Here is a 15,224-nt window from a genome sequence, read left to right as displayed (position 1 = left end):
TGTGGGGAGGTGGTCCATAGACCCAGGCCCCACTTCTCCAGACACTTGAGGAGGTGAGGGGAGGCTGTATCCTCCTGCTGGCTCTTTGTGTGTCATGTGGCAAAGGATGGGCTGGAGGAGCTGACTGCCCTGTGCCCTGTTTCAAGGGTGGAATTGAGGGCAGGAGGAAGAATTTGGGTCTATGCCACATCTAGTTTGTCATTGCTCACATATCTGCTGCCAGTTAAGTTAAAATTAATTGTTCAAAGAAAGCTTGTTTATATTTGCTTTTTCAGACCTTTTTATTTTTCATATAACTGTAGAGTGATGTGAGTTGGAAGGGACCTTCAAGATCTAGTTTCAACCCCTTCTGCCACGGGCAAGGGTTCCATTCCCTAGATCAGGTTGCTCGGGGCCCCATCCAACCTGGCCTTTATTGAACATTTCTGGGGATGGGGTTTCCATAAGCTCTCTGGACAGCAATTTTTGTCCTTTTGTCACTGTAAGCTGCTGTGCTCAAATTGCAGGACAGAAGGATTGTGTTTCTTTTGGTATTTTGAAGGTAAATAGCATTGAGTGTGAATTGATCTTGGTAGAGTTCTATTAGCAAATATAATCTTCTGACTTTCTCTGATAAAAGTGTTCAAGCTGGACAATCTTGAGGCATTTACCTGATGTTATGTTATGAAGTACTAATTTTGTAATCAAAGTGCAGCAGAAGAATTTACAATGTGACAAATCTTACTTGAGCAAAACTAGTAAGTAGATTGAACAGGCTGGCAGGCATAAAACCATTTTCATAGTTCTGTCATGGTTTTCTCATTTCATGATCTTATGCTTTGTAGATGGGTCTTGTATTAGCTGAACAAATACATAGCTGTCTGGATTTCTGGTATTCCGATACTATAATACTCAATTCTTTAATTTTCATAATTTATGTGTGGTGCTTTGGATAGCTCTTCTGTAACTTTTCTTCAGTTGTTAAATGAGAGTTATTTGATCCTACAGATCTAGAAGTGTTCAGATAGTGAAGATCTCTGTGATCTAGCTTGAATGTTTCCTAGCATCTTGCTTGTGTAACTCAGTAGTGTTTCTCGCTTTCCTGTATATACGTACTTGTATTTTAGCACTGTAATTTATGGGTTTAGAAACCTGTAGTCTAAGGTTAGCACTTTTAGTCCTGCTACTGTCCTCTGCTTGGATGCAGAGTTATAGAGCTCTTAGTTTTGGGACACAAGGGAAAATCCAGTTTCCCTGTATCCTTGCTGTTCCAGCTTTTTGATCTCTGCCTCTTCCTCTGACAGTCTGTGTTTCCCAGGTGTGGGAGTGTCCATGTCCTTCAGGGCACATGTAGTGTTTTCCTTGTACGGTGTGGTTCATATTCCTTTATCTGCCCTGGTGGGGCAATTTAGGTGCTGTCTTAAACAGAAGCTTTAACACTTTAGGTTTAAACTTTAGGTTTTGTCTTGAATGAAGCAATGAAGTGTCCAGGATGGACTGTTGCACCCTGCCTACCATTGAGCAGCTGCCAAAGGGAGGAAGCCTGACCTAACTCTTGAAGGAGTCACAGTGATCCCAGTTGGATGGAAACAATCGATGAATGTACTTGTTCTTTGTTTTTGAGAGGCTTTTGGGGAATAGGTAAGGTCATGGGAGTACAGCTTGTATCAGATCCTTCTGGAAACCCCCTTTGTGTGTTGTTTTATTGCCTAGTCAGCCCTGGGTAAAAGGGAAAAATACATATTCCAAGGAGTATGAGTAACTTCTGATGCTTGTCATGCTGTCAAGGTAGAAGTAAAATCTCAAAGGGTATTTCAGGAACTGCGAGTTCTCTCATATTTCTGCTCAATACGTGTATTGTTACTAAATCAAAACCAGGGCTTTAAGCAAACAACATGGGCTAAAAGCAATCTGCTTCTTAAAAGTCACTTTTATTGTGGAGCTTGCTTGTCCTAGGCAGTGGCTCTGGAACTTTCTCAAGAAACAGATTTGATAGTACACAAGCACTTGAAAAGAAGACTAATGTGACAGGTTGGGTTGTTGTATGTTGGGACTGTCTCAAGTAGCTTAGAGTTTGCTGTTTGGCTTAATTCTCAAAGCAGTTTCCTTTTACTGAAGTGTGGGAATAACTTTGGCTATGAACTCTGACAGCAGTATGGCCTCTGTTACTTACACTACCATTCCACTGAGCTATTAACTGCACAGATGCTAACAGCAGTTGGGGTCTTTTTTTAAAGGGGGATTTTGGAGAGGAAATTAAGAGTGGAAGACTACAAATAATTGAAGCTATAGCTTTCTCTAGCCCCATTTAAGTTTTATTAGTCTTTAGAGAGAGAAATTCTGTCCTTCCAGCTTTATTTTGGTGTCTTAAAAATTGATGTTACCTTACATCAAAGTGTAAAACCAAAACTTTCTCTTTTCCAGACTACACATGTAATGTGACTTGAAAATATAAAATAATTTTGTCATGGTAAACAGTAGTTTTGACACAGACATGTGTCTGTGCTGGAAAGGTAACTGCATAATGAGAAAATCATCTTGAGTCAGTCCTGTTTTGTACAAATCAAACTACTCAATATTATGCGTTCCTTATGCGTGGCATTCGTCTGGAGGAGAGATGAGCTCTGTCATCTCATCTGTATTTCGCTGTGACTAATGTTCAGTCTTTTATCTATTAATAAACATGGATTCCTTACGTGCTAGCAGTGATAGAACTCCTTTAGTGTAGTCCTGGTTGCATTGGGGGCTGTTCTTTGTCTCAGGAAAGTTCTAATCTCAGAGTCAGGATGGTTGAATTTTATTTATATCAACCAAAGTGGTCAATAATAATAATAACAACAATAATAATAATAGTGATAATTTATAATTTACACTTTGTGTATATAAAGAAAACCCATACATAGATAGAGGTATAAATATATGAAAAAGCCAATATCTGTAGGAGAGATCTGAATCTTTAAAGCACTCTACCTGAAGGCTTAGGGGTGACCTAATTGCCTTCCTGTACCTGAAGGGAGGAGCCTACAAGAAAGTTGGAGAGGGACTTTTTACAGGAATATAGTGACAGGACAGAGAGAAATGGCTTCAAACTGTAAAACAGTAGGTTTAGATTGCATGTTAAGGAAAAATTCCTTACTCTGAGGGGGGTGAGACACTGAAGCAGGTTGCCTGGAGAAGTTGCAGGTGCCCCACACCTGGAAGTGTTCAAAGCCAGGCTGGATGGAGCTTTGTGCAACCTAGTCTAGGGATGGGGTTGGAACTAGATCATCTTAAAGGTCCTTCCAACTCAAAACATCCTGTGATTTCTTATAAGGAGAAAATGCCCTCTTCTTTGGGGGCAGTGGGGAGTAAATTATAGACTGACTTGTATGTCCGCATACCACTGTTATTTTCCTGGCTGAATTCTCTTCAGCTGTTTGGGGGCATTGATGTGTACTGACAGCTTAAAACAGAGCAACACAGAAACTTGTGGTTCAGATAGTGTAACAGAGAATCCTGTATCCTCATGATCTAAAGCAGAAGGTTGTGGGGTCTCCTTGATCTGAAGGCTTATCCATCAGTTTGAGAAGTGGGCTGTTACCTCTGAGAAATTACTTGGCAAGAATCAGTAACTTCCTGAAGGAGTGTCTTCAAGAGTGGGCTTCTGTTTGTTTGCTTCCAGGAAAAGCTGGATTATGTTCCAAAGAGAAAAAGTAGAAGGAAATAAAAAGTCCATTCTTTTGAATGAATTTAATAAAGCGAAAATACCATAATATAATGACTAAATTATTCCAGCTTACTAGCAAAACTAACAGGCTGCTTCCTCTTGGCAGAGCACAGTTGGTTTTAGTAATCACACAGATGTTTTAGTGTCCAGAACAAGCATTTCTTCTTTGAGCTTTCTGTGATATGAGATATAAACTTTCTTAATGTGTGCCGTAAACTGTTCTGTGATCAAATATCTACTATATATTGAAAGCAATAGAAAGAGTCACCTACATAGAGCAGTTCTGGAGTAAATGAAAATAGTGTAATAAGCGTAATGCTGTTCTGAGTGTGAAGAGAGCAGGGTTGGGGCTGTAATGTTTGAAATCTTTGGTTGTCCCAGGATACACATGCTTCTTGCTAAAATATTAAAAAATGTCAAACTGAACAAATGCAGTATTGTCTTCCATAGCATTTGAAGAACCTTTGATGAATTGCCCTTTTGACTGCAGTTGTTTCTACAATTGTTTCTTATGCTGCCAGCTTTGCCCTTGTGTAACTGAAAGGAGGATTGCAAAAGACTCATGGCTTTCAAGATGGTGCCTTTGGCAACAATGTTGCACTGGATAACTACTTAGGATGCCAGTTCTTTTGTCTGGGAATGCTGAGACTTTGTCACTTTTCTTGAATTTTTCTTTAATTAATCCGTATTTTAGTCAAGATTACAGTAAGGAGATTTTTACAATGCCACCGCTATAATCAGCATTTCTCTCTTTAATGCGGGGAAAAGTAATGCTGCAAACGGCTTCAGGTTTTAGTTCAAAAGGCTAAGATACAAGGGTCACCACTTCTGGCAGCATGCACTGCCATGTTATTTAATCTGCAGGGTGGGAGATGACTGGTTAGTGAAGTCTTGAACAAATCGATTTTACTTCTTAATTTGGCAGAAGCCTTTCTTTGCTCCTAATTCTTCCCTCCTTCTCCCCCTACCCCAAAGCCTCTCCAGCTCTGGGGTTGCAGGGGAGACTTCAGATATGTTCCATATTAAAGATGCTGCTTTTCTTCACTGAGAGCCTGAAGTTTAGTATGCAACCACCTGACATGCTGTGTTAAATTTTCTTGAGTACTTCACCATGTACTTTTTGAGTAGTCAGCTCTTTGATGCTCTTCCTTGCCATGATCTTGAACTGATCTGGCAGATACTGGAAGTACCTGCAGCCCTTTTCACAGCATATGTGTTTGAGATGGTATATCTGACACTTCTGGAGATTATTTTTCTGTGATCAGATGAAGTTTGTGAAAAGCTCAGTTTCTTTTTTTTTTTTTAAACTATGTAGAACATGCTTGGATATAAATGTGCAGATGACAGGACAGATGTTCCTTCAGAGTGTATTTTTTTTTCCTATTTAACCAAGTTTCTTGGTTCCTGCATAAAAGTTTGTTGCAGAACTGGAAACATCTTTGAATCATTCTCCACAGCACTTGCTACAGCTCTTGATGGGCAAATTCATCAGGGCTTTCAGCTGCCCCTGGCTAGAAAAATTCTGGTATGATCTATTTATCTTATATCTGAATGCAAGATCTGGTCTGAATATGTGATAACCTGAGACTTGCTATGCAGATTAAGGACTCTTTGTATTGAGACATTTTAAATTACTTGGCCAACTGAAGGAATTTCAGGTTGAAGTTAAATTCAAAGCTGTGAAAATGATTTGAGTGAGCCTATCTAATTTCTCTGGGTCCTCCATATGATGTTTTTTTTGGCATGGTAGGAGATCATATTCATCAAGCAGAATCGTGGTGTTATTAAATAATAAATTCTGCCATGTCAGATCTGTGACAGTCATTTGATTGACATGTTTTAAGAATGGCTGTAAGGTGATATTGGAGTAGTCACACACTGTGTGCTTGTATGTATATAAATCAGTATGTGATGCAGTCTGAGTACTGCAGTAATACTAAGCAAACAGCTATTGATGGGCCTGTTTGTTAGTTTTTCTCTTAGTTTTGATCTTACTTAGAAGAGTAAATTGAAGGTGTGCAGCTGGGATCTGATCTTCCACAATCCATTTGCTAAATGGTTTTGTGTGTACAGGTTGAATTTGAAGTGAATCCTGTATTGTAGAAGTATTCAGACTTCCTCTAAACTGGGAAATGTTGGTAGTATTTCTTTTTAAGTGTGAAGTAGTGAAGTCTTCACAGTTAGTCTTTGGCCCTTAAGGGTTTTCCTGGCTCTCAACTAGAGTATCCTTATATCCTCTTCTTCTGTAAAGCTAGGGAAGGGATGAACTCTTAAAATTGGACTTCAGAAATGTGTAATTTTCAGGGTCATCTCTCCATAGTGCTGTTTTTAGTAAGTTAGTAAACAGAACAACCTCCCTGCTAATATTTCTACTTCTGGTTTTACAAGAACCTTACAGGTGGTGTATTTCCAGGAACGCAGCCTGCTCTGTTCCCCATGCACTGCCTCATCTGTTGCACATCTAGCAAGATTAATGCCCATACTGCTGTTGAGTTCGATTTTTTTTTTTTTTTTTTGCATTGTTATATGGTTTTTAGAGTAGAAGAAAGCCAGAGTGGTTTTGTGGTTACTCTTAAGAATTTCCTTATTGTTGAGAAAGTGTTCAAATGCTTCTCTGAAATTTTTTGTGAGTTGAATGTGGAGGTCCATGTTGTTGTAGAGTTGATTATATTACACCATACATATTCCAATATTAGTAATTAAGTATTTTCAATTCTACTGATGTTTTGAGTATCCATTTTATGGGCCATGGCTTTTGTATCCGTTTATACAAGCAAGTGACACATTGCACCTAGAAAACACAATTGTGTTTGAATTGGTATTTCCATCCCCAGCTAAATTATGAGAGTACACAGAAGCAGTTAAAAAACCAACTGTTTGAAGCCTGATCAATTATAGCAATCACAAAAGAGCAGGAACAGAGGAACTGACAAGTCCTGTAGCTGGACTACTGCCATAAACATGAAGTAATCTTCACTAGGGTTTGTGGCTATATGCTTGCACCCTTCCTTATAACTAGGTCTTTAGAAGTTCCTGTTTGCTTTTGGAAGTTAAAGTAGTTTCTGACCTAGTCAAGTCTGGTACCAAACTTGGAAGATTGGCAAAAGTGAGGATCTGTTCTGAAAATGATATTTCTTTCTAAGTTCCAGGACAGGTTTCAAGGTTACCTCTTGTATATGTGCTATTTATTGTGGCAAGCACTTTCAGCGACTCTTCTGCCAAAGGGGTGTTGCTTTAAATAGTTCTAATAGTTTTGCCAGCTTTGGTTTAAGCATTAGGTTTTCTTGCCTCTATGTTTGTTATTCCTATTTTCCTGTAAATTTGCTTCTGCCAGAAGTCTTTACAGATCACTTTGGCACAGCAGCCAGGCAGATTGAATTCAAAGATTTCACTTAATGTGGTGAAACTTCTAGGTTGCAATGAAGATTGGAAAATTTCCCATGAAGGGTTGGCCAGTGTTATCTTGATTGGGATTATGCAATGGATTCCTTGCTTAATTTCAACTTCTCCTTGGAATAATTTTCACTTAACACTGGGGGAAGGGAATGTGGCTGGTGTTTTGATTGAAACCACTTTTTTCAGCACAGTGAAAGAATTGTTACATCTGATGATTCAGATTATCTGTGGATGGGAAGGAAAACAGCAGCTGTAAAAAGTAAATTCGTGGATTGGTAAAACAAATTGAGCTGGTACTTCGGTGCACTCTAGTGAGTTAGCAGATTTGTGTCATTTATCTAACCTCATTCATACCAGAACTAGTGGTTTAGAAATTAATTACAGGATGATGAAAGAAGTTAGCTTGGAAAACCCTTCAAGCTGCTGTAGCTAGCAGTACTTCCAAGATAACTACAGAAGCAAATAGTATGTGTGATTGACTTAGCTTATAGTTAAACTACTGTGTAAGTTTAACATCTCTTACTGCAGGAGCTTGTTTTGTGAGGCTCATTTTAGGTCTTCGGAGATGGAGGAGTGTCTATTCAAGAAAGGTGAATCACTGAATATTCTGAGTTGGAAGGGACCCAGAGGATCATTGAGTCCAGCTCTAAAGTGAATGGCCCATATGAAGGCCATACCCATGATCATGGCATGATTAGCACCATGCTCCACCCAAGAGGGCATGAAATGTGGGCAGCCAGAATGTAAGGCTGATTTTTGCTGTATGGGGGTATGTCTGTCAGAGGTCACAGATCCGGGGCTGAGTGGCTGTCTTCAGCTAAAGATGCCTTCTGGCCTACCTGATGCTACAAGCCACTGACTTCTCCTCCTGAGATGTCTTTCCTTATGGGCCATGGATGGCTGTATGCTTACAATGAACCATGAGTGTAGTGGTTGCAAAAAATTTTGTCCTTTCTATCTCCTGCTATAACTTCAGTGAGTTTGTGAGCCTTTCCAGAGAAATGCAGGGCAGGAAAGAGGAGATTTAGAACTGATTGTCCTATAATAATTGTCCAGTTCTTCTCTGGGTATCAGCATCTTTTAGGGAGTGGCTGTTATCCTCCTGGAGTCTTCTGCACTCAATTTTTGCAAGTCTTTCTGAGTTGTTTTTTTTTCTTGGCAAGCATCTGATACTGTCATTCTGTGTTGGACACTTCATTGCCTCAAACACCAACATTTCTTGTTGTAGTGTCCAAAGCTCTGGTGGGAGGGAATGGATGGTGTGATGCACTGCTTCTAGAAAAACCCAACCAAAACAGAGCAAAAAAACCCCTCAAGAGCAACAACAACAAGCACCGCCCAAAGGCACATGGTGTACACAAAAAATGCTTAAGTTCTAATTAAGTAACCTATACAACATTCCTAATGTTTTTTATTACAGCATGAGGAGACTGCTCTTGTTTTTAGTGAAATCAGCAGAGTTTCTGATTACTTTAACTCTGATTGCATTGACTTCACAGTTGACTTCAAGCATCATGTAAAAAGTATTGATATGTGCTCTATTAACCTGCAAAATAATAGCCTGGTAAATCCCAGAATGTTTGTTAGTATTATAATTCATACAGCTGGGCACAGCAGGGATTTTTCCTTAGTTTTTAGGAAGTGAGAATATGCAGGCATGCTATCACAAGGTTTGTTGAAGATCCTGAGTGTACAGTCCAGAGAAGACCACAAACTCTGCTTCAGGATGTTTTTGTTTTCTGCCTGTCAACAAATTTAGTTTGCTATCAAGATTTATAATAGTGAACTAATGGTGTTACTTCATGTTCTGTATGGAAACTATGCACACAGAGAACAGTAAAATCTGAAAGTTTATTTTAAGGCAGTAATGCAAGTAAATGCTCTGCTGAGGGTTTGTATTTGTGGTCCCAACTTGTTAAAATGGAAATGAAAAAACAAACAGGAAGAGCAGGTGGGATAGGTTTATTATGGAATGTAGCACTATGTCTTAAATTTAACTCAAGCACAGAGACTGTAACATCTTTAACCCTTAAATGCATTTATGTCAGAATTGTTCATGTTTTTAGAAACAAATCCCTTCATCATGTCCAAGGTCTAAAAGTAGAATAAAAATAAATTGAAACCTCATTTCCTTAGCTTTTTCAGTTTGAGCTTTGTAGTTGACTTTTTACCATCTGGTTTTTTTTTTTTTTTTCATATTTGTTCTCTGACACTTGGTGGTCTTATGAGTTTTTAAGCCCTTGTAAAGCTCTAAACTGATAATGTTACTCTCATTCAACTGACCGCTTAAGCATGTGCACATGTCCTCTATTGGCTCACTAAGTGTCTGTATTTATTAGAATAACCCACTGAATCAAGGCTACTAAGAAGATGGACTTTTCAGTTTTTGCCCCTTCTGACTTTCAAGTAAAGCTGTATATTTTTAATATTTGATGGAAATCAATATGCCACCACCGTAAGGTTTGATTGGCAGGCACCTCTCTGGGTGTCCCCAGGGCAGCTGGATGCTCTGTGCCTGGGAAGGAAAACCAAGTTTATTATGGCTAAGTGAAAGGCTTGCTTTATTTGTTTTTAGTACTCTATTTCTGTCAGATGCCCTGACAAACTTACCATTTAGGCTTTATGGATATTCAGTAAAAAAGGCAGGGGTATTCCACAGATGTGAGATACTTTCTTAGGATTACTATTGATTTCTGCTCCATCATGCTTGTTCTAGTAAAGGATTGACTTAGTCTTGCTTGATGTGACTCACAGAAACTTATCCCTTAATGTCAAGCACAGCATAAAAGCTGGGGATCAAAGTAGGGATTTTTACTCTAGTTACCATTAATGAGTTGCCCACAGAAGGATATAGTTCCCCATGGTTTCCAAATGTTTGTTCCCCTGCTTGCTTAGAAGGTCTTCATTATATACCCATTGAGAATGGGGTCTGGTTTATTTGGCTTAATTGCACTGGCCTATAAGAGTAATAGTTGGTTTTCGTTTTTAAAACACAGCAATTCTAAGTAGTTGGAAGAAACAGAAATAATAATTCACGCTTTTTTACTGTACAAAGCTGTTAGGTTGTAAGTTAGCCTTGCGTATGGAGGAGTATATTGAGAGTTGTACAAAGTGCTGATAAAATGAAGTGTCTCATTTGTAATCCTTGATTTAATAGTGTGTTGGGCTATTATTAACAGTGTTACTGATTCTGTGTCATCTTACATGTAAGATGAGTAAGTTCCATGACCAGGATGTTAATTGGATGAAGCTTATCTGTATCCATTATAATAAGCAATGGAGGGACTGGTATCCTCAACTGATGAGAAATACCACCTTTTATAAGTTTTCCTGTGGCTTTGTCTTTTGAGCAATAGATGATGGATATTCAGTAACCCTCCTGAACTTGCCCTCAGATTCTCCTCTGTCTCTGTAGGGGGGAGTGCTTGGGCTCTGGCCTTCACCCTCCTTTGGGTCAGGTGAAAAGTGAGGGTGTTCCCTGTAAAGTGCCCCAAGTGCTAGACAGGGAATAAGGGCAGGGAGTTCTCCTTTGGTTTCAAATAGTCAGAGAAGCATTTAATCCTGTGTGTGCATTCAGGAGAAGGACAGGGGTTAATTCTGCACTTGAGAGCAAGAAAAATGTTTAAGCAAGAGTGAGAGGAAGCAGTAAAGAAAAAGAAATGACACTCCAAGATCCCAGGGGCAGAAGCTCTTGGGATAAATTCGATTATTGATAGCATTAACCAAACTGTATCCATTATACCATCCTTGGAGTTTCTGTGAATGTTGTCCCTGCACAGTAGTGTTGAACTAGATAAAACAGCTTTCTTCCCAGAAGACTTACCCTTGTTTTCCCAGCACTGGTCTCTAATGTTTTAAGCACAGTCATCTACTTTGTGTTAGATTTTCAGGTGCAGTGTAGATAAAGCATGCCATGAAGTCATAAATCTAATCCCTCACATTTTAACGGAGAAACAGAGAATTATGCAGTCATTCTTTTAAAGAAGAAGGTGCAAAAGGCAATCTGTGTCTGAAGTGGCTGAGTTGTGTTCTCTGTCCCACTCATTACTTAATCTGTAAATTTGCCTCCAGTTTGGGGCTAGTTTTCTAGTGGATCAGAGTGAGTTTGTTTTGATTACCATACTAATGACTGAGATGAGGGAAAATGAGTTGTAAAGGAAATTTTCCTCTTTCCTCCCACACCTCCCCTTTCTGTGAAAGTGGCCTGATTCTTTTCCTACCTGTTTGGAAAGTTGATGTATTTGGGCTACAGTTGGGAAGACTGTATCACAACTGCTTTGGGCACATCCATTATTCAGGAGTGTGTAGTAAAGATGCTGGAGTCTGCTCTGAAACAAGACAAGTTCCTAGGCAAGCAGAGGCAGCTTGTGCCTATTTGTGACACCAGTCAGGATGTCTGCACAAGGTACTGATAACACACTAGCTCAAGTCAGTGCCAATTTGAGTGCATGTGTGCTGTCATCTGGAGATACCTTGCTCTAGTTTGAATGTACTTTTCTTATGTTAGGAAGAAACATTTTCTTTCTGTTTTTCCTTCAGGCAACAAGAGCTTCTCTGACTCAACATTGTACCAGTCTGGGGGAGTCACTGGGCAAGGAAAATGATATTGCCCTGATTATTGATGGCCACACACTGAAGTATGCCCTTTCATTTGAAGTCAGGCAGAGCTTTCTGGACTTGGCGCTCTCCTGTAAAGCGGTCATTTGTTGCAGGTAAGGAATTCTGTGTTTGTTTTTGGTAACAAAATGGGCATGAGGCCTGTGAAATTCAACCTCATGCACACAGCCACACTTAAGTATGCTGGAGAGCAGCTTGGTTAGTAGTGTCTGTCTTCCTTCTATGGAGTAGGAGGCGTGTTCCTTCATTAAAATTGTGTCATCAAATAGTACAATTCCCTCTGCCAGTGTCAGTCCCAGCTGATTCTGATCTCTTCTATAAAGTGATGAAAGATCATGAGAAAACATTGTGCCTGATTATAGTAGGCACTGATGAGAAGCAGTGGTATGGATGTCATTTGTAATCAAAATGTTTGTGTGACTGTTCAGCTCAGCTCTAGAGAAAGTCACTGCAGGAATTTAAGTTGGTCTTGACTTCTGTTTGTGTATTATGTGAGCCTGTGATAATGTGATTTGCCCTACTAAAATGTTAGACTACTGCTGGCTTTGCTAAGTCACAGCAGAGTTTGTTGCTGTTTGTGGGTATAGCCATACACAGATTTGGTCCTATGTCATGACTGCTTCAGAAGGAAGGAAATAAGAGCCCAAAGAAAATGTAAACCAAAAGCTGGCTTACTTTACTTTTTGTGTAGCAGGAAGACTGCATCATTTTTAACTTTGAAAGATTTTGTGGCTTTGAGGATTGTGTGCGTTTGTGCTCATTGCTGGTATTTGGGGGGGAACTGTGACCTAGTGGAGATTGTTGATTTAGGCAGGCAGGAAGTTGTATTTGCATTCTAGAAGCAAGGCCTGCTTTGTGGGAAATGACTGTATGGAGACCTTGTACTACTTTTTTTTGCAGTCTTACTTACTTTTATGTGTGCGCTTTGGTACAAGTATCACATGGCAAAAGGAGTGCTGTCCATGTAGCCAAAATAGCTGAACTCTTGGGCTTTTTTTCTCACTAGTTTCTTTCCATTTGTTTTCTGGATTGCTGTAGTGCATGATACTGGGGCTAGAGCTGTTCAATGCATTTATTAATTACCTGATGATTAGATGGAGTATGAGCTCAGCAAATTTACAAATGATACAAGACTGAGGAGTGAGTGATAACACTGAGTGCTTGGCTGCCCTTCTGAGGGACTTCTATAGGCTGAAGAATTGAGCAGCGAAATCTCATGAAGCTCAAGAAGAGGAAATGCAAATTCTATGCCTAAGGAGTTACAACCCCTTACACCAGTAAGCTGTGGGGGCTACTGAGCTAGAAAGCACCTTTGTCCAGAAGGATTGTTGGATCCTTGGTGGACAAGCTGACTGTGAGCTAGCAGTGAATCCTAGTGGCAAAGCAAAGACTGGTGTTACCCTGGGCTGCAGTGTAAGGAGCATTGGTAAATGTTGAGGGAGGTCATCCTTCTCCACAATGGTGAGGTAACTTCTGCAATGTTGTGTCCAGTTCTGAGATCCTTAATGTAACAGGTTTAATGGAGAGCGACCATTAAAGGACTCTCCGTCCATTGAGGACCTTGAAGATGGTAAAGGGGTCGGAGCATCTGTCATACAGTGAGAATCTGAGAGCTGCAAGTGTTCAGCCTAGAGAAGAGGTGGCTCAGAGGGGTTTGTATCAATTTGTATAAGCATGCAATAGAAGGGAATGAAAGATGAGGGAGACAGGCTCTTCCCTGTCGTGTTCAGTGACAGCAGTTTTTCTTCTGTTGCTGATTACTTTTTTAAAAAGTTGGGCAGGGGGCTAGAGGAAGAAGGCACAAAGCCTGAGAGCAGAGGTCTCATTTCTGCAGCTGTTTCATGGAGTGGGAAGTGTTTTACAAGAGGGAGCTAACACAAGTGTAGCCATCTTTGGAATGCAGCAGGCCCCAGTGTAGGGCCAGAGTGAAGGTACCTTGGGCTTGGAGAGCACCAAGTGTCCAGGAAGGGAACTTGGAACTGACCCTGTCTTGTGCTCTGTTTGAGGGGCAGTTAACAAACAGAGCAGATGGAAACCTCCTGCTTTCCTACTCTATCACAGTGCTTTGGAGAGATCTTCCAAGGCACTCTGCTAGTTTATTGCTTGAAGACTTGACAAGTTAAGCCAAAGACCTATGTAGCTGAAACAAATAATAAATTGCAAATTATTAAAATTACACATAAAATATATATAATAAGCTGAATATAATGAATGGCTCTGTTTTGCCAGGAGACATGCAATACTGGACATTTCCTCTTTCATTATTTCATGAGGGGAGCCAACAGGAGTTTTATTTATTAGTGAATTAGCAAATTGAGGAACAATGCAGGAAAAAGTACTTTAAAGTATAAATCAAAGGGGAAGAGATGATGTAATTTCATAGCTTAAAAGGAGGAATGAAAATAATTGAGTTTTAAGTCCCCAGGGAAAATGAGGAATGCTTTTAATAACCTTTAAGGTTTTTCAAGAACCTTCCAGTCACTTGCCAGGTGCTTGATACTGAAGCAAGAAAAACAATTTTTTTTTAATGCTCTGAGTTGTTTTTGATGGTACTTTGTGTTTCAAATAAGGCAGTGCACTTATACTTCACAGGAAGAAGTTTTAAAATGGAATTGAGAAAGAGGACATTTCAAATTAGAGTAGTCTTCAAATGAAAATGTTAATTGGGAGGGGGATGTAGCTCTTAACTTAGTGGTATGATATTTAACCACAGTAGGAGTTGCCTTGCTATCCTCAACATTGCATAAATTCATGGGGCTTAATATTTCATAAATTTACTAAAACATTTTCATCTCCTCTGGAGAGTTTCAGCTGCATTTGCCATTCAAAATTTTTTTTTTTTTTAAATATAGTTAAGACATACTGTATATTCATTTTCTGGGCTTTAGGCATAAACTGTAGTTGAACTTGATTCTCAGGGGTAATCTCTTAAAATGAAACTGTAGTAAACCTGACTCCTTTTTGCATTAAGAGGGAGAGATGGTATCTTCTGATGGGGTTAAGTCTTCCACTGTTACAGTGTCTCTAGCAGGCCATTGGCACAGAGGAGAAAAATATACCCCTCAGGAGACTTGGTAAAGCTAGCAAAATCAAATCAAACAACTCCTTAAGAAAAAGCCTTGTTTGTTAAGTTTTTCCAGAAACTGACAGATCTTATTATCGTTCTTCACACTGACTGGGATGTCAGGATGTCAAAAGCAAGCAAAACTTACTTTTCAGTGGAGGTAAATGTTGTTTGGAAGGCAGTTGAACTTGTGACTTCATTTATGAGATCCGAGCTGATGATTGCCTGTCTCTGGTTTTCAAATGCTCCTTTAACAGACCTGGTTTTTTTTGTGTTTTTTGAGACACAAAATGTTGAGGTTTGGGTATAAGTGAGATTATTCTTTTAATAACCAAATACAGTGTTTTCCTTCATCTAGTGTTTATACTCTAGCTGGTAGGTACAGCATATTGTTGCATTTGGCTCTGAATATAAAAGTAGCTGAGAATTATATAACTTGGATGTTATGGCATTTAATATTTT

The 15,224-nt window shown here is 39.5% G+C and overlaps 1 protein-coding gene across 1 annotated transcript in view; it reads left to right on the top strand.

The window, feature by feature from the left end:
• ATP8A2 (ATPase phospholipid transporting 8A2) overlaps window positions 1–15,224 on the top strand; it is a 308,974-nt gene that overhangs the window by 107,258 nt on the left and 186,492 nt on the right. The window contains exon 25 of the mRNA XM_054271506.1: window positions 11,621–11,793. Within this exon, the coding sequence (XP_054127481.1) occupies window positions 11,621–11,793 (173 nt within the window). The remainder of the gene's footprint in view (window positions 1–11,620; window positions 11,794–15,224) is intronic.

This window comes from Melozone crissalis, unplaced genomic scaffold, assembly GCF_028551555.1.
Source record: "Melozone crissalis strain CALT ecotype California unplaced genomic scaffold, PUWL_Pcris_2 ptg000013l_1, whole genome shotgun sequence".
Classification (NCBI taxonomy): domain Eukaryota; kingdom Metazoa; phylum Chordata; class Aves; order Passeriformes; family Passerellidae; genus Melozone; species Melozone crissalis.
This window is presented reverse-complemented; position numbering and strand designations above follow the sequence as displayed.